The 23,235-nt window shown below is 40.0% G+C and overlaps 1 protein-coding gene across 9 annotated transcripts in view; it reads left to right on the top strand.

Annotated features, from left to right (window-relative positions):
* The window catches only part of dennd3a (DENN/MADD domain containing 3a), a 141,119-nt gene that overhangs the window by 72,006 nt on the left and 45,878 nt on the right, over window positions 1–23,235 (top strand). For all 9 annotated transcript variants that reach the window (XR_012099194.1, XR_012099195.1, XM_073047828.1 and 6 more), the window contains 6 exons: window positions 4,069–4,190; window positions 8,425–8,580; window positions 11,915–12,011; window positions 13,912–14,015; window positions 19,184–19,365; window positions 21,839–22,360. Coding sequence is in view for 7 of the 9 variants with exons in the window: in XM_073047828.1 (XP_072903929.1) it covers window positions 4,069–4,190; window positions 8,425–8,580; window positions 11,915–12,011; window positions 13,912–14,015; window positions 19,184–19,365; window positions 21,839–22,360 (1,183 nt within the window). In the remaining 2 variants the exon portion in view is untranslated. The remainder of the gene's footprint in view (window positions 1–4,068; window positions 4,191–8,424; window positions 8,581–11,914; window positions 12,012–13,911; window positions 14,016–19,183; window positions 19,366–21,838; window positions 22,361–23,235) is intronic.

The following is a 23,235-nucleotide window of genomic DNA, read 5'->3' on the forward strand; positions in this document are numbered from 1 at the left end:
TACATAGAACTATTGCCACTCTGGGGTGATACAAACTTAAGTTGTTTGAAAGCTTTCTGCTCTGGCACAGCCCCTCAATGCCCAGTGGAAAAGGACCCTAATATACAGCCCTTCCCCAACAAAGTCTTATATTGGTTGCAGTGAGCTTCAGTGCATCCTTCAGAATGTAATCCTGCTGCCTGGAATGTGCAGCATTCCCTTAATGATATCCTGCTATACTGGCAAAACAGAGAGTCTTTCTTTGACTCAGTCTTCTAGCTGCTCTTGGTATCTATCTATGTGTGTCCCTGGGAACTGCCCATAGATCAGAGAGTCCTGTGTTACACAGCATTTTGGGCTGAACTATGATGAGGCGTGTTGCATTCTTCTCCAAATATAGTCAGCAAGGAAATGGGTGCCAGTCTCCCCCACACTGTCTCAAAAGCAGAGTGCATTGAGAGTGAGATTCTGACCTGACAGGGTGAGTCCCTCTTGCCACCAGCCAAGTGAGGTCTTGGTGTTGGTGAATTCTGGCAATGGGGAATTCTGCCAGATAGTTTGGACAGTCTGCTCAGGGACCACCCCAAAAGGTGCCACGGTGTCCTTATCCTGCAGAATGTTCCATGCAGACCACTGCCTGTATATTGGTGAGATCCAACGTAGATTGGGAGATCGCTTTGTCAAGCACCTATGCTCTGTCTGCCAGAAGAAGTGGCCTCCATTTTAATTCCACTTCCCATTTCCATTCCGATATGTCAATCTTTGGCCTCCTCTACTGTCAAGTTGAGGGCACACTCGAGTTGGAGGAACAACACCTTATATTCTGTCTAGGTAACTTCCAACCTAATAATATGACCATTGATTTCTTGAACTTCTGGTAATGCCCCCCCCCCCCCGTCCCTCCTTCACCATTTCTCATCCCCTTTTCCCCCTCTTATTTTATCTCCTTGCCTGCTCATCACCTCCCTCTGATGCTCGTCCCACCCTTTTCTTTCTTCCATGGCCTTATGTCTTCTATCAGATTCCCCCTTCTCCAACCCGTATTTCTTTCACCAATCAACTTCCCAGCTCTGTACTTTATCCTTCCCCCTCCTGGTTTCACCTATTACCTTGTGCTTTTCTCTTCCCTCCCCCCACTTTTAAATCTACTCATCTTTTTTCTCCCGTTCTGCTGAAGGGTCTCGACCCAAAACATTGACTGTACTTTTTTTCCCATAGATGCTGCCTGGCCTGCTGAGTTCATTCAGCATTTTGTGTGTGTTGCTTGGATTTTCAGCATCTGCAGATTTTCTCCTATTTGTGAGAGCACCTGTAGTATCAATTAGAACATAGAAAACCTACACCACAATACATGCCCTTCACCCCACAAAGCTGTGCAGAACATGTCCTTACCTTAGAACTACCTAGGCTTGCCCATAGCCCTCTATTTTTCTAAGCTCCATGTACCTATCCAGGAGCCTCTTAAAGACCCTATTGTTTCCTCCTCCACCACCACCGCCGACAGCCCATTTCACGCACTCGCCACTTACTGCGTTTTTTTAAAAAAACCCTGACATCTCCTCTGTACCTACTTCCAAGCACTTTAAAACTATGCCTTCTCATGCTAGCCACTTCAACCTTGGGAAAAAGCCTCTGACTATCCATACGATCAACGCCTCTCATTATCTTGTACACCTCTATCAGGTCACTTCTCATCCCCCGTCGCTCCCTTGGAGAAAAGGCAGAGTTCACTCAACCTATAAGGCATGCTCCCTTTGTTTTAGAACATAGCCTTGCTCTTCTTGCAATTGACTCTGGCTCCTTATACCAACTCAACTCAGTTACAGGTGCTGATCAATCTGAGGATTAACCATAGGCTCAAGCAGAAGTCTGCAATGTTATCCATGTACAGGGAGACTTTGATCTCAGTACCTCCACCCCACCCAACCTGGTAATGTGACTATGTCCATTTTTTTCAAAATGGATTTAGCAAAGGGTTCAATGCAACATATAAACAAGATGGGAGAGTGGACAACCCTTGATATAATAAGGAAACTATTTGTTTCCCACCCATTGATTTGATCTGCTCAACAGATTTCTGTGTAGTGCTGTTGGATCCAAATTTTTTATTCTCTTCCCAAATTTCAATTTAGAGGGCATGTCCATTATTATCCATCATGTCCACATGTGCAATATCCTATTGAAGATTCTCTCCTGTTCAAGCTGACTGGTCAGGTGTCTATTCCTCAGTATTGCATGTAAGTGATGGCATCCCTGAGCAGTGCAAGTCTGTTAAAGGTTTACCTGCCAGATACAACACAGTTTTGACCAGGCTTGGAATTATTTCATTCTGATCTTATAATCTAGATTCAGTATTGATATGGGTCTCCAATTCCTGATGTCTTTCTTCTGCCAGTAGCATTCTGACGTGCTGCAAGCTAGTACTGTACACTTCCAGCAGTTCTGGGCTCATCTATGCCTACAGAGCCAAGAACAACCCTGCTAGTAAGCAAACCCCTCCATTCCTGCAGGGTCAGTGGCTGGCCAGACTCTCCCAGTGGCTGTCACCTAGTACCTGTGATAGAAGACAGTTAGGTCTGGGAGTATGTAGATCCTTAAATATAGGGATGCTACCGAGTCATCCTTCCATAAGGTTGTGGAATATAGAGCTCCCTTGTGAATTCTTTATAAGAAGTATGAGCAGGTATCATTCTATTCCACTGAGTGGACTTCCAATTTGAAGATTATCATTGAGGATTCCAAGATTTGCTGACTCATCATCTCTTGGAGTTCCTCCCTCATGACCATCTCTCAACTGCAGAAGGAGAAGTTGTAGCAGTGCTTTCTGAAGTTGGCAAAACTCCTGTTGACTTTTTTGAACACACTTGATGATAAAATCTTCAATATTCTTCTTGGTTGCTTTCAACCAGTCCACCAAGGAGCTAACAAAATTCAGCTTCCCTGTATTTTATGTCTTACTGCTTGCCTCTGGTCTTTCTGTAGCTGTCAGGAGTCTTTAGAAGACAGTGTTCAGAGATGGTGTGATCCAATTGGATCTGATTGTGACAGTCTTTGCTTCAAAGAGGAAGTCTATCTGGGACTAGGCTGAGGTGTCTGTTCCTGACCAGGTGGATTTCTGCTGTGGTCTGCCTGCAGGATTGCTGAGGGCATAGCACAGCTTTGCATCTTTAATCATTTCCATTGGGAGTTGTTGTCTAGTCTGCTAACAGCACTGCTGAATTGTCCAACTGTACCAAAGATGCACTTGATGTCACCTGCCAGATGACTGGCTGGGACATCACTGGCTGTAGTGGGAATTGCTAGATGACAGGCAGCCACTCACTTTGCATGGAGCACATACATTGATTAGCTGAAGCAGATATTACGATACATTGTATGTACTTTGAGGAGACATCCACCAATCACTCCTTTGTCTTTGGTGATTGAGAAGTTGCCTTCCCGCAGCAGGATACCCGGACCAGAAACAAAGTCTTGCTGTTCTGAGCAGGAAAATGAAAGGGAATGCTGCTCAAGTGTGTTACAGCAGTTGTTTGAAAAGTAGCTCATTTAAAACGAGTAGCAGCAATTAACATTGTAATTTGTGGAATGTTAATCATCTGGGATACGTTTCATTGTCTACTGGAGTGGACTTCCCTTTTAATAAAATGTAAAATGAGATTGCAATGTTAATGAGAAGGGTTCGTAGTCATCTGAAATTAATAAATCTAAAACTATTTTTCTGTTCCCAACTTAAAGTGCTAATTGAAAAAAAATTGGAAAATGTAATACACCATTGAAATATGAAAAATATTTAAACATAATTGCACAAATCAAACATTAGGTCAGATCTCTGGCAAATTCTGTGGTTTTGATACCTGCCTGTATTTAGTCACTTAAATAGCAATAATTCTATGACAAATTGAATTGAACTTAATCACTAAAGGTACTGCATAAGTTGATGTGCTTTGTTGCTGGACTCATAGAATACAGATAGGGGAAGATGTCGGAGGTGATAGCAAGCATTGGGTGTGGGCCAGTAATATTTGTACTACTTTTACATTGTCCGTTAAGCTGAAATGTAAACTTGTTTATTTGTTACTAATTAAATAGGAAATAGAAGGCTTAATATTGGTGAACATTGACGAAGGAGCAATTAAATTCTCAAACTTGGCAGGTACTGAACCATGTATACTTGAAATTCCAACTCAAGCTGCAGAATGTTTTTTACAAAGGTAAATGCAAATATAAAATCTTGAACATCATTTCTCTTAAAAGGTATAAATATAAGTAAGTTTGATAAACTTCATACTGCTGTAGCAGAATATTATGTAGTTACTTTTTATGAGTAGGTGTTTCTTTGAGACATGCAGTTATTATTGCAGGAGTTCATTCTTCTGAGCGAACTCATAAACCTGTTCACATTCTGTTGGGAGAAATGTTCAGTGACAAATGACCTACACTGTGCTGTAATTGTCTCCTTGTACAAAAATAAGGGGGAGAAATTGGATTGCTCAAACTACAGAGGGGTTACCCTGCTGTCCACCACCAGGAAGATCCTGGCCAGAATTCTCTTGGACAGAATCATCCCAACCATCGCTGAAGGCAACCTCACAGAGAGTCAGTGTGGATTCAAGGTGAACAGAGGCACATCCAACGTAATCTTTATCCTGCGCCAGATACAGGAGGAGTGTCGTGAACAGAACATGGGACTGTATGCGGCATTTACCAGACCAAGGCCTTTGATACAATCAGCTGTGATGGTCTCTGGAAGATTCTGTTGAAGCTCGGCTGTCCCCCAAAATTTCTCACTGTCCTGCAGCAGCTCCATAAAAATGAAAGCTGTCAGGGTAAACATAATGGTGACCTGTCTGACCCATTCCCCATCAGTACTGGCATGAAACAAGGCTGTGTTTTGGCTCTTTGCCATCTTTTTCAACATAATGCTACTTGATGCGAAAGAGACCACCTTGGAGAGCATCTACATTCGGCTCTGCACTGATGGAAATACCTTTAACCTCTACTGCCTTCTTGCCTAAACAAAAGCCATGCAAGAACCCATTCTTGAGCTTCTATGTGTGGACAACTGTGCTCTTCTCACATGCACAGAAGACATGCTACAGGCTGCAGTCACTCAGTTTGCCAAGGCTTTCAGGTTAACGGTCAGTCTGGAGAAAACAATGATCCTCCATCAGAAGCACCCTCATGGCATTTACGACCCAACTTGGATCACCATTGATGACTACCCTCTCACCACTATTAAGCAGTTCACCTACCTAGGCAGCGTCATCTCTAACGACGCTACAATTGTAAGGGGCACTGATGATAGACTTGCCAGAGCCAGCAGTGCTTTTAGGCACCTCCTCAAACGTGCATGGAAGAACCACCAGCTACATCTGTCCACAAAAATCCAGGTGTACAGGGCTGCTGTTGTCACAGCACTGTTTTGTGGCTCTGAAGCCTGGGTCTTGTACTGCAAGCAAATCTGGTTGCTCAAGCACTTCCATTGGTGGCTGCCTTCGCTCCATTTTGGGTGTCAACTGGCATGATCGTGTCCCCATCAATGAGGTCCTGGAGAATGCTCAGCTTCTAAGCATTGAAGCCACTTTGCTGTTCAGGCAGCTCCGCTGGTCTGGCCACATGTCTCACACGGACAACTCCAGGTTACCGAAAGCAGTATCCTATGGAGAACTCTCAGAGCAAGAGAGATTGTGGTGCCCTGCGCAAGAGGTACAAAGAACAACTTAAGTAGCAGCACTCTCAGACAAATATCGAGGTCAATGAGTGGTAGCAGCTGGCTTGTGACAGATAGTGCTGGAGAACACTAATCCACTGAGCAGCCAAGAATTTTGAGGAATCCAGAAGAGTGATAGTGAAGAGAAAAGGAGACACAGGAAGGATCCTATTATCTAAGCACCTACATCCAGCTGTTTCTATGTTCCTACTGCTCCAGAGTCTTGTCTGAAGATCCAGAATTGGCCTCTACGGTCACCAATAATTGTGCCGTCACTCCTGAGGAATCTTCTTCCCTTCTGATCTTCACAAGTGATCCATCCATTGATCCATCCATGCATCCATCCAGATGTTTCTTTGAGACCTGCAGGGTATTATTGTAATATAAATTCAGTATATCCAGTAAAATTTAATTTACAATGCTGTATATGTTTATGCTTTGCCCCACTCACAAATGTATTCTTAGAATTCTAAATAATTATTTCTGCATTCTATATGCGTTGTAGAAATAGTTTCAAACTTGATTTAGTTCCTTTGAAACATTGGCATAACTATTTATATACCCTATAACTGAGCTCCTGCGAGAATATTAAGATCAGAAAATGGTGGAAATACTCCACAAGCAAAATATGGCACTACTGAGGTTCAGAGTATAGCCAATGTTGTTCCTCACTTTAGGAACGGTGGTAGAGACAAACTAGAAGATTATAGGCCAATGAGCTTGACATCAGTAGTAGGGAAGTTACTGGAGAAGATTCTAGAGGGTATGATTTACTATCTCTGGAAAAGCATAGACTTATTAGTGATAGTCAACATGGTTTTGTGTGGAACCTTGTAAGACCTGATCTTGGTTAAGTTTTATTGAGAAGGTGATGAAGATAATAGATGAGAAGAGTGCAATAGATGGTGATATATGTGGAGGCTTGTTAAACTTTTGACAAAGTCATTTTTGGTAGGCTGATCCAGAAGGTTAAGGCATGGAGACTTGGAAGATTAAATTCAAAGTTAGCCTCACCAAAAATGATGGAGAATAGTGATGGAGGAGCGTTACTTTGACTGGAGGTCTGTAGTCAGTTTTGTTCTATAAGGATCGGTACTGAAACAGTACTGTTTATTATTATGGTTAAATGATTTAAACAAAAAATATAGGTGGGCTGTTAACTTTGTAGGAGGCATAAAAATAAGTTGAGTTGTGTATAGGGTGGAAGATTGTCAAACGATTCAGCAGGGTATAGACCAGCTGGAAAAATGGGCAGAGAAATGGCAGATGGAGTTTAATCTGTATAAATGTGAGATGTTGCACTTCGGGTGTCAAATGTGTAAGATGAAAGTCCTGTATACATTAAATGGCAGAAACCATAGTAGTATTGATGTGCACAATGCTTGGGGAATAAGCCCATAGCTCTCTGAAAGTATCAACACAAGCAAATTAGGTGGTAAAGAAGGTGTGTGCCATGCTTTACTTCATCAGTCAGTATAAAGGTTGGTTATTCATGTTGAAGCAATATAAAACCTTGGTCAGTCACATTTGCTGTATTGCGTGTAGTTCTGGTCAACACATCACCAGAAGGATGTGGAAGGTTTTAGAGGATGTAGATGTTTATCAGGATATTGCCTAGTTTAGAGACTATTAGCAGTAAGAAAATGTTGGATGAAGTTGGATTACTTTGTCTGGAGTGTTGGAGACTGAGAAGTGATCTGATAGAAATCTATAAAACTGAGAGGCATAGAAACAGTAGAAAATTGGTCTTTATTTCCAGGGTAGAAATATCAAATACTAAGAACTTAGTTTTAAAGCGAGAGAGAGAGAAAGTTCAAAGGAGATGTGCAAGGCAAGTTTTTTTAATAGAAAGTGTTGGGTGCCTGTAATGTGCTGCCAGGTAGAAGCAGATACAATAGCTATGTTTAAGAGGCAATGAGACAAAAATTCGAACAGGCAAGGAATTGGGAGTAATAAGCCACCTGCAGGCAGATGTACAGTTCAAATTGGCATCATGTTTAGCAAAGGAATCATGGGCTGAAGGACTTCCTGTGCTATACTTTTCTGTGTTAAGTATACTCAGAGGTTAGGCAACATGTGTGGGAACAGAAACAGAATTAATATACATCAGGTCAAAGTCACTTCATTAGAACTAAGAAGGGGGTAAAAGAAACTTGTTAAGCTCCAGGGAGTTTCTGATAGAGTAAAACCTGGTTATCTGGTCATTGGGTGAATGAGAGCAGACAGAGAGTAAGAACATAGAGATCTGCAGGAAGACATTGCTATCATGGCATGGTGAGTATATCTTCTGGTCACAGAGTGGGGAAGAAAACAGTTGAGCCAATATTACAGATGGATGACCAATACAGACAGAAATCAAATACAAGTCCAGTCCACTTTTTGTGTCCGTAGATAGTGGAAAAGGGCAAGTGTTGCACTGTCTGCACTTGCAAGGGGAAGCGTTATCTAACATTAAGCATATCTATAGAGTGTTTTTTGAATTGCTATTTTCTTAGAATTTAAATGAAGTTAAAATATTAAGTAGTTTGTTGTCATGTATGGTGAAATTTGAGCCAAGAAAGAAAAGTTAATTGAAAGTTCTCTTTAAAGTGATAAATTTTAATGTATATCCTTTATTCTCTGTTAAACTGGGCTTGTTATCTGAAGAATAATTTCTTTTAAATGTAATGCAAAACTTTATTCTTTTACTAGAAAATTAATTTAAATTTTAAAAAATGTGATTACTTTTTTTCCAGGATTGAAAGCCTGCAGTTACATTATGATTTGGAGCTATCTCACTTGGGCTCCTGCACAGATATTTCAGATTTACGACTGCACAGAAGGAACTGGCAATACAGTCTAAACTCAAAGATTCAGGAGTTATCCTTGGAGCTGGTTGTTAACATGTTCAGGTGTGAATGCCAACTTTATGGATTTTTTTCTTAAATAGGTCAGATCAATGAACATTCACTCATAGATAATCTTTCAAAATGAAATTTTAACCGTCCAGCTTTGAAATTACAATGATGTATGACTTCTTTCAATTCATTTTCCTTCCTTTGACCAGAGTTTTCAACATTCAAATCACTTTAATGTTAAGACATTGCTCAAACTAGCAGTACCATTACTTGGATACCCACCTACCTCACCCAGTAGGTTTTCTGCAGCAGCAGGTTTGGTGGATGTTATGAGGGTTTGTAAAGGCTGCTTATTACTTTAAGATATGCAGGAGAAACCTAAAAGAAGACTTTGCTTGAACTCAATGAGTTTTACACCTTGTAGGTACAAAAATAAAAGTAGGTGATTGAATATAATTTCAAGTGGCATTGGGCAGAGCGGTGCAGCTAGTAAGGGTGACACTTACAGTGATCTTGGTTTATCGTGACCTCTGGTGCTACGTGCATATAGATTGCACATTCTCCCTGTGACTTCATGGGCTTCCTCCGGCTGCCCTAGTTGCTTTCCACACTCCCAAAAAAAAAGTGTAGGTTGATAGTGATAAAATAGAGAGTTAGAATGGATGTCCAATTGGGGAGAATAAGATGGGTTAAAGAAGGAAGAGTGTAAAATTAGGTACTTGGTCCTTGGTATGGACCCTGGTTGAAGGGTGTATTTGTGTACTGATTCTCTTTATGAGACATAGAGCATAAAACATACAGCACAGAATAATGTTGCTGAATTAAACTACATTTCCTTGCCTTGTATGTGATGTCTATCCCTACATTCCCTGCATATTGGTATCTAAAGCAACACACACAAAATACTGGAGGAACACGGCAGGTCAGGCAGTATCTATGGAAAAGAGTAAACAGTCGATGTTCAAGCCAAGACCCTTCTTCATGACTGAGAGGGAAGGGAGAAGCCTGAATTAAATGGTGGGTGGAGAGGAAAGAGTCTGGCTGGAAGGTGGTGGGTGAAGCCAGGTGGGTGGAAAAGGTCAATTAATTTGTTAGGAGAGAAGAGTGGACAATAGGAGCAAGGGAAGGAGGAGGGGACCCAGAGGGAAGTATTAGGCAAGTGAGAAGGTCAGAGTGGGGAATAGAGGAAGAGGGGGAGGAATTTTGTTCACTGGAAAGAGAAATTGATATTCATGCCATCAGGTTGGAGGGTACCCAGACAGAATATAAGGTATTGCTCCCTCCACCCTGAGGGTGGCTTCATCTTGGCACTAGAAGAGGCCATGGATTGATACATTAGAATGGGAATGGGAATTAAAATGTTTGGCCACTGGGAAGTCCACTTGTGGTGGCTGATGCGGGGTTGCTCGATGAAGCAGTCCTCCAACTAACGATGGGTCTCACCAATGTAGAGGAGACTGCATCATGAGCATTGGACACAATTGATGACCCCAGGAGGTGAAGTGCTGCCACACTTGGAGTGACTGTTTGGGCCCCTGAATGGCTGATGGTGGGGGAGGAAGTATATGTTGAGGTGTAGCAATTGGGCTGATGTAGGGTTGTGCAGAGAGATTAGTGGGGAGGAGATGAATGAACAAGGGAATCGTGGAGGGAGCAGTCCCTGAGGAAAGCAGGGTGGTGGGGGAGGTAAAGATGTTTAGTGGCAAGGCCCCTTTGGGGATGGCGGAAGTTGCGAAGGATAGTAGGTAAGGACGAGAAGGACTGTATCACTGTTATGACAGTGGGAAGATGTGCTGAGTGCAGATGTACAGGAAATGGAGGAGGAGCGGGTGAGAGCAGCATCAATAGTAAAAGGAGGGAATATTTGTATCGATCTAACAGCTTCTTAAAACACCACTATTGTATCTCTTTCAACTACTACCTCCATTCAAGTTCGAGCTTATTGTCATTGGCACAGAGACACAGGGTACAGCGGCCATGAAAATTAGTTTCCTGTGGGGGGGGGGGGTGGTGTGTGTGTGTGTGTGTGTGTACATATACATATACACATACATATACAGGTTTCCCCCGCTATCCGAAGGTAGACTGTTCCTATGAAACTGTTTATAAGTGGAAATGTCATAAAGCAAAGAAGCAATTACCATTAATTAATATGGGAAAAAATTTTGAGCATTCCCAGACCCTAAAAATAACCTACCAAATCATACCAAAATAACACATAAAACCTAAAATAACACTAACATATAGTAAAAGCAGGAATGATATGATAAATATACAGCCTATATAAAGTAGAAATATTGTATGTTGGGTGTAGTTTCACTTATCAAAATCAGGAAGACAGCGAGCCATAATTGATTTGGAGGAAAAAGTCAGCACGTACACACGTCCATGTATACACCTACGCACGTTCACGCATACGTACGTACATGCGTACGCATGTACACACATACACATGCGCACAAAACTACCTGCAAAAGGCTTCATGGTCATGGTAGTCTTTCTTGGGGTAAACACACGTATAAAGCGGGCGTCTTTTTTCGTAAAAGCGAAAATCCTTTTTGGTTAGTGAGAACAGGTACTAATGTAGGTCTTTAGTAACAGCGAGCTGTCGTAAAGCGAACGTTCGAAAAATGGTTGCCACCTGTACTGTAATTCAGTTTTTTCTATTATTATGCATCGCTGCGGTAAAGTTAACAAATTTCACGACATCTGCCAGTGATATTAAGCCTGATTCTGATTCTGTGTCTTCAATGACGTGCCAAATCACCTTAAGCTTTTAAGAAAACAGCGATATTAGCATGCCTTCATGGTTATGTTTATGTGCTGGGCCCAGAATGTCAATAACCATGACTTTGAAGCCACTTATCCTTTCCACAGCAGATCCTTCAATGATGACTAGTGCATATTCACCTGACTTCCCCTTACTAAAGTCCACAGTAAGCTCTTTGTTTTGTAGATGTTGAGTGCAAAGTTGTGGTTATGACATCACTCAACTAGTTGATCTATCTCCTTTACACTGCCTTGTCACCATCTGTGATTCTGCCAACATCAGGGGTGTCATTGACGAATTTATGAAAAATGTTGGAGCTATGCTTTGACAGGCATAAAAATAGTTAGAAATTATGTATGGGTATTATGAAAGATTTGTTTTCATAGGTTTTTTCCTGAAATAGGAGGTGGTCTTTGAATGGTGGTGCTTCTTTAACTCGGACAATAATTATAAATTGAAATATTTTGATTGAAGTATTTCGTATTAAAATATTTTGTCTTCAGTTGGTATTCCACAATTTTAGCATTCATCAATTGTGTTATCCAAATGATAAAATCTATTAAAATTTAAACTATCAAAGACTTTGCTACTGAATTCACAAAAGCTATTTTCTTGCAGGGATGTATCAGGCTATTTAAATTATGAATATCGTGTCTTTAATAGTGAAGAATTTTTGAAGACTAGAACAGCTTCTGATCAGCCCTTTTACAAAAAGGTCAGTATAAGCATTGTGTAAAAGTTATTTGGATACATTTGTTTAAGTTACAGTATACTAATATTGTAGACATACAAACCAATAAATTAGTTGATTTACATTTTATCTGTAACAATTGTCTTTTCTAATTTTATTTCACAACTGTTTTCCCAATTTATCTAATATATCTTAAATTTGATCATTTTTAGATGATAGAAGTGGCTTTATGCAATATGCATAGGGTAAACTATAAGAGTATGAAATTTTATTTAAGTGAGGGAACTCCTGCTTTACTTTGAGATTTATATACAGTCGGCCCTCCTTATCCGCGGGTTCTGCATGCACGGATTCAACCAACTGCGGATCGGGAAAACCCGGAAGTTCTCTCTCCAGCACTTGTTGTTTGAGCATGAACAGATGTTTTTTTTCTTATCATTATTCCCTAAGCAATACAGTATAACAACTATTTACATAGCATTTACATTGTATTAAGTATTATAAGTAACCTGGAGATGATTTAAAGTATACGGGAGGATGTGCATAGGTTACCGCGGATCAGGATCGAAAAAAACGGAAGTTCTCTCTCCAGCACTCATTGTTTGAGCATGTACAGACTTTTTTTTCTTGTTGCTATTCCCTAAGCAAAACAGTATAACAACTATTTACATAACATTTACTTTGTATTAGGTATTATAAGTAAGTCGGAACAGGTACATCCGGTATTATTTAGCGTCAGTTAGTCAAATGTTTGTCTTAGTATATAGTATATATTTTACCTTTCTATGCATAGAAAACACTTAAGAAACATATGTATTTCAATAATTTAAACCACTGCGTTGCTTAGTAATAATTGTAGCTATCATCGGGGCAGGGCCTTTCACATGCTCCATCATTCTCAATTTATCCTTTAAAATTTTTCCGATCGTTAACCGACTGTAGCCTAACGCTTTTCCAATGACTGATGGTGTTTCACCTCTTTCCGATCACTTTATTATTTCCACTTTATTTTCAATTGTGATCGTTTTCCGTCAACGGAATAGAAACACTGCGGGCGGCGGGTCCCGAGCTCCGCCGGGTCCTGAAGTCCACCGCATTAAGACAGGTCAAATAAGGGACTTGAGCTTCTGCCTTTTTTTGGTATCTGCGGGAGGTCCTGGAACCAATACCCGCGGATAAGGAGAGCCGACTGTATACTGATACCACTTCACTAGTGGAGAAAATAAACTGATCTTGTAATCCAAATACTTATATTGAACACTTTATTTTACTAGAATTTTGACAGAATAAGAATATGCTAATGAAAATTAGAATTGTTTACTGCAGACCTGTGGTAATAAGTTACAGAAGGAATTGGTATAGTGGAAACCAAAGACTAAGTCTGACTTGGATTCCTTAAATTGAATGTTGCAAATTATATTTTGAATAAAATGCTGAAATAAGTTGTTTTTAAAGCTTGATGCACATTTGGATTTCCTATCCTAGAGGGTGCTAGATGTTTAGTCTTAAATTGCAGAAGACAGTGCAGTTTGGATATTTAAGGGAACAAGAAATATGTAGGCAAGGGCAGGTAAATGGAAGAGGAAGAAGATCAGTTGAACGGCATAGTAGGCTCAAGAGGCCAAATAGGGTACTGCTATTTCTTATCTTCAGAATAAGAATTTGTTTGTTATAAATCTAAATTTCATGTTATAATTTAAAAATAATTTTTGTTCACTTAATATGTTATCTTTTCCTTGATGTTTTGACTTGAGGGAGAAATTTCACAAATAATGAAATTTATGAAGTTGGGATCTGGATGATAATTGCCCTTGGGCATTTATAACTATGGCGCATATTCAGAGAGGTTTCCATCTTTGGTTTTGTAATGTACCCAAATATGCTACTCAATTATTTAAGATGCATTTATTGTTACGTATTGTAGGTACTGGAAACCTATATATTCCATTCATTTCTTAAAGCTCGTTTGAGTAAAAAGATGGATGCCTTCAGCCACATGGAACTTCGCACCTGCCCTGAAAGTGACAGGTAAACTTGGAGAAATTTGCCTTTCATGAAGGCATGCAAAAGCTACCCGTTGATCATAAATAGTAAAATACAGCACAGGAATTGGCTCATCGTCCCATGATACCTGCGCTGAATAGTGCCAAGTCAAACTAACTGTCTGCTGTTGTACGTAAGCAACATTCTTTCATTCCCTGCTTGTTCATGTAATGTGCCTTGTAAAAGTATTCAGCCCCCAACCCTTTGTTCACATAAATGAGTATTACAACCAGAGATTTTAGAAACATAGAAAACCTACAGCACAATACAGGCACTTCGGCCCACAAAGCTGTGCCGAACATGTCCTGACCTTAGAAATTACCTTGGGTTACCCATAGCCCTCTATTTTTCTGAGCTCCGTGTACCTGTCCAGGAGTCTCTTAAAAGACCCTATCGTATCCGCCTCCACCACCGTCACAGGCAGCCCATTCCATGCACTCACCACTCTCTGCATAAAAAAACTTAACCCTGACATCTCCTCTTTACCTACTTCCAAGCACCTTAAAAATGTGCCCTCTCGTGCTAGCCATTCCAGCCCTGGGAAAAAGCCTCTGACTATCCACATGATCAATGCCTCTCATCATCTTATACACCTCTATCAGGTCACCTCTCATCCTCCGTCACTCCAAGGAGAAAAGGCCGAGTTCTCTCAACCTATTCTCATAAGGCATGCTCCCCAATCCTGGCAACATCCTTGTAAATCTCCTCTGCACCCTTTTTATCCTTCCTATAGTGGGGCAACCAGAACTGAGCACAGTACTCCAAGTGGAGTCTGACTAGGGTCCTATATAGCTGCAACATTACTTCTTGGCTCTTAAGCTCAGTCCCATGATTGATGAAGGCCAATGCACTGTATGCCTTCTTAATCACAGTCAATCTGCACAGCTGCTTTGAGTGTCCTATGGACTCGGACCCCAAGATCCCTCTGATCCTCCACACTGCCAGTAGTCTTACCATTAATACCATATTCTGCCATCATATTTGACCCACCAAAATGAAACCCCTCACACTTACCTGGGTTGAACTCCATCTGCCACTTCTCAGCCCAGTTTTGCATCCTATCAATGTCCCACTGTAACCTCTGATAGCCCTCCACACTATCCACAGCACCCCCAACCTTTGTGTCATCAGCAAATTTACTAACCCATCCCTCCACTTCTTCATCCAAGTCATTTATAAAAATCACAAAGATCAAGGGTCCCAGAACAGATCCCTGAGGCATACCACTGGTGACCGACCTCCATGCAGAATATGACCTGTCTACAACCACTCTTTGCCTTCTGTGGGCAAACCAGTTCTGGATCCACAAAGCAATGTCATCTTGGATCCCATGCCTTATTTTCTCAATAAACCTTGCATGGGGTACCTTGTCAAATGTCTTGCTGAAATCTATATACACAACATCTACTGCTCTACCTTCATCAATGTGTTTAGTCACATCCTCAAAAAATTCAATCAGGCTCGTAAGGCATGATCTGCCTTTTAGAAAGTCATGCTGACTTCCTAATCATATTATGCCTCTCCAAATGTTCATAAATCCTGCCTTTCAGGATCTTCTCCATCAAGTTACCAACCACTGAAGTAAGACTCACTGGTCTATAATTTTTAGGCTATCTCTACTCCCTTTCTTGCATAATGGAACAACATCCACAACCTACCAATCCTCCGGAACCTCTCCTGTCCCCATTGATGATGCAAATATCATCGCCAGAGGTTCAGTAATCTCCTCCCTCTCCTCCCACAGTAGCCTGGGTACATCTTGTCTGGTCCCAGTGACTTATTAAACTTGATGCTTTCCAAAGGCTCCAGTACATCCTATCTATATGCTCAAGCTTTTCAGTCCACTGTAAGTCATCCCTACAATTACCAAGATCCTTTCCCGTAGTGAATACTGAAGCAAAGTACTCATTTAGTATGTCTGCTATCTCCTCTCCATGCACACTTTTCCACTGTCACACTTGATTGGTCCTATTCTCTCACGTCTTATCCTCTTGCTCTTCACGTACTTGTAAAATGCCTTGGTGAGCAATTTAACTGGGAACTTTTTTATTTGTGAATCAAGTGCTCCTTTTTTTTTCCCACAGCAGAGCCCCCAAAACAGGGAAAATTGTAAAGCATGAAAAACTAAAAATTCAAAAACTGAAATGTCAACAGTTCGAGGGTATTCATCCTCCTTTGCTTGCGACTTAGTTTGAACTACCTCTTGCAGCTATTATGGCCAGTGGTCTTTTTGGATAAGTTTCTTTTAGCTTTGCATGAAGTGCTGGAGCAAGATTTGCCCATTCCTAGTTAGTTGGGAAGTGCCGGTGGACAGTAATCTTGAGGTCTTGCCAGAGAAGTTCATTTGGGTTAAAGTCAGGACTCTGACTAGGCCACTCAAGGACATCAGTTTTCTTCATTTGAAGCCAAGTCACAGTTGCTCTAGCAGTGTGTTTTGGGTTGTTGTCCTGCTGAAAGATGAACTCCCCAGTTCAGACTTTCTGGCAGAGGTTTTTACCCATGATCTCTCTGTATTTAGCAGCATTCATTTTCCCTTTAATCCTGACCAGATTTCCAGTCCCTGCTGCTGAAAAGCATCCCCATAGTATGACGCTACCTCCACCATGCTTTACAGTAGGGATGGTCTTACCTGGCTGAAGCCCAGTATTAGATTTATACCACATGTACCACTTAGTGTTGAGGCCAAAATATTCCACTTTAGTTTCATCCAACCAAAAGGTCTTTTTCTATATTTTTACAGTATCTTCCAAGTGACACTTTGTAAAGTCTTTTTTTTTTAGCCAGGTCTTCTTCCTTGCCACTCTTCCATAATTACTTTTTTTGTGCAAGACAGAGTTTACGGAACCACGAACTTCATCTCTAGTTGCAACCACTGAGGATCAGCAGCTCACTCAGAGAAAATATTGGCACCACAGTAGCCTCTTTTACTAGTGCCATTCTTTCTCAGTGACTAAGTTTAGAGTGGTGGCCTGACCGAGGCGGTGTGGCTGTGGTCTCATATTTTTTCCACTTTTCACAATGAACTGTATTAAGCTCTGAGGTATGTCTATGATAGACTGCACTGAGCTCCAAGGTTGGTTTAGTACCCTTCCCTAGATTTATGCTTCTCTGTTATCATTTCCCTGAGTTGCCTTAAATGCTATTTTATCTCCATCTTGGTTTGGTCTGTTTGAAAATCTATCATACTGTTGGACCTTGCAAAGAAAGGGGATATTTATTCAGGTGATCCTCCAATTTTCTGCATCAACAGATTGGTGGAGTTGGTAAGGTAATATACAGTATTGCACCTGAGGAAAGTTAGCATACTAATTATAAAGGGGATGAATACGTTTTCAGCCTCACTATTTTGGTTTTTAGGTTTTAGTAAATTGTTGATAGTTTGGAATTTTTCTTTTGATTTGACGTGATGCACAATGTTTTCTAGATTAGCTCTAAAATCGTACTTCAATGTATTTCAAATTTAGAAGAAGAAACAGTAAAATGTGAAAATAGTTGGAGCTGAATCCATTTTCAAGGCACTCTATATGTCTAAACATCTCTTAAACGCCACTAACATATGTACCTCCACTATGACCCCTGCAGTCTGTTCCAGGCACTTACCACTTTCTCTGCAAGCCGTTTGTCTTGCATCTCCTTTGAACTTTCCCCTGTCTCTTAAAAGCATGTTGTCTTGTATTTAGCACATAACCATTGATAAATATTCTGACTGAATGTCCTATCTATGTCTCTCATAATTATATAAACTTCTATCAGGCAACACCCCCCTCCCACCCACCAGCTTTTTCAGCCTCCAAGACTGCAGAGAAAACAAACCAGGTTTATCCAACCTCTCCTTAAGTGCATATTCTCTAATAAGGGCAGCATCCTGGTAAACCTTTTCTACATCCTTTCCAAAGTTTCTGCATCCTTCCTGTAATGGGTCGGCCAGAATTGCACCCAATACTCCAAGACCAGTGTAACCAAAACTTTATGTACTTGCCTCTTATGATCCAAGTGCTTGGGGACAAGTAGCAGTCAAAGTTCTCATGCCACTTGTGAGTATCAGCCTCTTTGTTTCAACCAGTCATATTCTTAAATGTTCAGACCACAATGATTTAACTTTCTATATTGCTTTACCTGTGAAGAAACGTTTACATTTCAATATTGACTAGGATTGAATTTAAGATTTTTGTCCTGTTTGATTAATGTTTATTTATTTTTTTACATTAAGTCTCCAATCTAAATCTTTTAAGTATTTTTTAGGAAGAAGATCATAGTAATGCAAGTGGATATTCCTTTTGATATTCAAAATAACCTCCTAAACATTAGATTCCAGAAGATTGCTGTACCATATTCATTAATGCATTTTGATTTCTTAATACCCATTGGGATTGTGAGGCCTCAGTTGGTTGAGGTTGACTATGGATGTTGCATCCTAGTTATCTATGTGATATGCAAGCCAGGGTGGTATGATATTGAGAGCATGCTGTCTCCCATACAGCAGGCTCCCCCTCTCCATATAGCTGATGAATTGAAAGAAATGGCAGATACCGATTATGGTATGGTTATAATACCAGCGGCATCTCAGGAATTGCCATTCAGCATTGAACTCAGTGTAGGACTGCTTTAGGAACTCTAGCTCTGGATTTTTCTTCAGAGTTTACTCCCATAGCCTTCCCATGAGTGGTTTGAGACTAGGGTTTTCCTTCTCTAGATGGGCTTCCTAACTATGGCTAACAAGCCCTGTAGCCTGAAGTGACTATTTTTAAGGTGTCAGTAACCGGCCTTTAGCCCTACGCTTGTCAGCAGAAATGGTTTTGTGGGGCTTAGTAGCTAAGCTACACCTGAAGACCAGAAGATGGCCTTGATTGTCAGATGCTATTTGAGATGCCACCTTTGGGAGCATTTAATAGATAGTGGGAGCTTATCCCCACTACCCCTCTCTACCCAGCTTAGACAATTTTAGGAACCACTAAATTAAATTTAACTTAATTGAAATTTAAATAAAACAGTAGAAGATCTTTTCAAAGATCTATTATTTTATTTTGAATTAATTAAACCATTGGAATTAACTCACAGCAAATCTACTGGTTTTACTTTCCTCATTCATTAACATTCTGAATTATTGTTAAGTTGTATTACAAGCAGAAACTTATTGATGGATATTGTTTTAGAATGAAGATGCGGGATAATCCTCGAAGGCCCACAATGGAACAGATGGCTGTGAGAAAGGAATATAATATTGATAAGTTGATGACTAAGCGATTCGCTGCGAGCATGCCAAATATACCAGTTGATATATGGCAGGAGTTTCCAACTGAGGATCCTTCTCTAAACAAGAACAAGCCTGAAAATGGTGCTGAGTTATTTCAGAGTCAAAGTTGATTTTCTTGTCATATGCACAAATACATGCATGTACAGGTGCAATGAAAAACTTAACTTGCAGTGGCATCACAGGCACATAGCATCATATAAACAACGTTCCCAGGAAAAACATAAATTAAACGGAAATTATACAAATTTCTTACATTTTTGTGCAAGGGTATCAAGGTGGTTGTACTGAGGAGCTGAGTGAAAGGGAGAGGTTGAATAGGTTAGGACTTTATTCCCTAGAACATAGAAGATTGAGGGGAGATTTGATAGAGGTGTATAAAATTATAAGTGCTATGGATAGGGTAAATGCAAGCAGACTACAATTAGAGGTCATGGATTAAGGGCGAAAGGTGAAATGTTTAGGGGGAACATGAGGTGGAACTTCACTCAGAGTGGAGAGAGAGTGTGGAATATGCCAGTGCAAATGGTGGATATGGGTTTGATTTCAACATTTAGGAGAAATTTGGATAGGTACATGAATGAGAGGGGTATGGAGGGTTGTAGTCCAGATGCAGGCCAATGAGATTAAGCAGGTTACTGGTTCGGCACAGACTAAATGGACTGAAGAGCCTGTTTTTGTGCTGTAGTGTTCTATGATTTTATGACTCAACACCACTGCAAAACTGTAATGATTAGGTTTTTGTCAGTTGGTTCAAGATCGCGAAGTTTCAGTTAGTTCTAATATTCCTTCCCTAAGGTTTTTCTGTACACTTTAATGAAGAATACAGTATGTGCTATTCAGTAGTTTCCTATTTATATTCATAGAATAATTTAATTGTTATCAATTTTCAATTGATATAAAATTCTACTTGATGCTCAAATTTAAATTCTGGTATTGGAAGTCATTCAAGCTAGGCTATCCAGTATCTGTTATTTTTTGAATGGGTCATCAAAAGTCAGTCCGTTTTCAAGTCCAAGCACTTTATCTTGGGGTAGACAATAGAATTTAGTGCCCCAATGAGAACTGGGTTATGGTCCTCTGCTTCCTCCTCCTGAAGTCTATAATCAACACTTTGATCTTGCTGATACTGTTGTGAGATGTTGTGGCACCACTCAGCCAGATTTTCAGTCTCCGTCCTATATGCTGGTTAGTCACCACTTAATTTAGCCAACGACAATGGTGTTATCAGCAAATTAAAATATGGCATTGGAGCTGTGCTTAGCCTCACAGTCATAAGTATAAGGCAAGCAGAGCAGGGGGCTAGCCGCACAGCATTTTGACACACCTATGCTGGTGGACATTGTGGAGGAGATATTGTTGCTAATCCACACTGACAAGGAAAATCAAGGATCCAGTTACATAGAGAGGTATTGAAGCCAAGGTCTTGAAGCTTATTGATAAGTTTTGAGGGGATGATAGTATTGAATGCCAAGCTGTAGTCAATGAAGAGTGTCTTGATGTATATATCCTCACAGTCCAGATGTTCCAGAGTTGAGTGAAGAACCAATGAAATGTTATCTGTTGTTGACATGTTGTAATGTTAAGCAAATTGTAGTGGATTTAAATGGCTTCTCAGGCAGAAGTTGATATGTTTCACCAGTCTGTCAAAACACTTCATCACAGTGGATGCAAGTGCTACTGGACATTAGTCATTGAGGCAGACTACCATGTACTTAGGGACTGGTATAAATGAAGCCTGCTTGAAACAGTTGGGTCCTGAGATTCTTGAAGTGAGAATTTAAAGATATCAGTGAACACTCCAGCCCATTCATCAGCACAGGTCTTTAGTATTTAGCCAGGTACCCTCTCTAGGCTGGATACTTCCTACAGTTTCGCTCTCATGAACGATACTCTGACATCGACCTTAAAGACTGAAATCAGAGGGTTGTTTGAGTTCATAAAGGTGCCTCCATGTTTTGACGGTCAAAGTGAGCATAAAAGGCGTTTAGCTTAGCAAAGCCTGTTGTTACCTATGTCATTTGGTTTCCCTTTATGGGAAGTGTTAGCATTCAAGCCCTGCTACAGCTGTCGAGCATCCTTCTGTATCTCCAGTTTGGTCTGGAATTGTCTCTTCACATTGAGAGATGGTTTTCCAGAGATTGTGCCTGAAACTCTTATATTTTACTTGGTCCACAGATGTGAATTCCACTGGTCTGGCCTTTAGCTTGTTTATGGAAGAGACTTTCTTTATCCACCTTTTCTGAGTACCATTTTGTTGCATTGTAATATGCTAGTATTGTATTTAAATATACGCAGATTTATGTCTCAAGAATAGTCTAAGTGCACACTTTAAAAAGAGTCGCTACTTATTTGATTGCTTGTTATTTAGTATCAAATTGAAGTGTATGTAAAGTAAAAAAATCTCTTTAATTCAAATGCTTTTAAAGTAAGGACATTTCCTTTCAGAATGTTTTGAATGCACATTTGATTTGATTACTATACGCATGCTATATGCTATGTTTGAGAAATACTTTGACATAATATTGCTTAATTATTTTGCTAATATTTCTTTCAGCAATGAAAAAAAGCATAAAATCAGTAACAACTTTCAAGCTGCCAGAGTTTAGGTCCTCACTTTATTATTCCAGTATAGTTGTATGGTATACAGATTTCATCAACCTACTGAGCAGAGCCATCAATACCACAGGACCAGAAAAATCAAGTCTGTTGGCAAGATATTACTATCTCCGTGGGTTGGCCTTTTTGATGCAAGAAAAATATCTTGAAGCGCTATCAGATTTCCAGAAGCTTTACAAGACTGACCTTGACATTTTCCCAAAAGAAATTGTAAAGAAAGTGATAAGCATGATGCCCCCAGATCAACATAGTCAAGCAGGTCAGAAACTAGAATTAAAATGGCTTATTAGCGTAATGCCAGAAAAAGAACAAGAAATAACAGTATCTGATGAACACGTCAAAACCTTTGAACTGCCGAAAACACATATGCACCAAGAAGATTTTATGAAAAGGATCCAGGAATCTGGAATTGTGAAGGATGTTGATACCATTCTTCGGCTATTTGATGCCCTGACTATAGGTTAGTGATGTACTTAACCATCGATTTGTCTTCTGGTATTACATGTTAGGAAATGTAGTAAACTGAAATTTCATTCTACAATTGAGTATACATGATTAATAGAAAAAGGGCATGGTTTTCAAGTTAGATTGCTGATTTAATTCATAAGAAATTCATTAAAATTAAATCTGAACACTTTGAAAAGAAAGTTGTTATTCTTAAGTAAAACGGAATGTTTAGCATCACTTGATCTCTTGTTTCTCATTCTGTAATTCAATCCGAAAATCTGTATATTATCTTCATTTTTTTTCTCTGTGGGATATTTGGGTAGTTTATTTGTTACAATATTTGTCACAAGAACCCCTTATGTTATTCACGATATTATGTAGGATAATATGAGTTGCAGCACTATGTATTCTAAGTTTCTTGCACCATAGTTTGACTTGGGGCAAGACCAGCATTATTGCATTTCCTAAACACAAAGTACACTGCAGGTGCTGTGGTCAAATCAACACATACTTTTGCATTTCCTATGTTGGTTTGATTTTCAGTGTCTTGGCTAAACAGGTAATCTAGTTGTCATGACTCACATACCAGAAACAAGTTGGAGAAATAACACTGGACAACAAATTTTTTCAAAAGTGTTGCTTCCTCAGAATATTTTTTGTTTATGATAGACTGCTTGAAGATGAACACAAATATAATTTCAGACTACTTGTATCACATAGGAATTTGGAGAAACAATAAATTAACTTTTATTGAATATAATGTGTTTAATTGCATAATGGTGCTGATGCTTTGCAATAGTTCAACTAAGTTAAAATATTTTGTTAATGATTTTCATTTGTACTCAGTGTCTGAGGCTTCTCGCTTAAGTGTCCAACGATAATTCACCA

This window comes from Hemitrygon akajei, chromosome 1, assembly GCF_048418815.1.
Source record: "Hemitrygon akajei chromosome 1, sHemAka1.3, whole genome shotgun sequence".
Taxonomy (NCBI): domain Eukaryota; kingdom Metazoa; phylum Chordata; class Chondrichthyes; order Myliobatiformes; family Dasyatidae; genus Hemitrygon; species Hemitrygon akajei.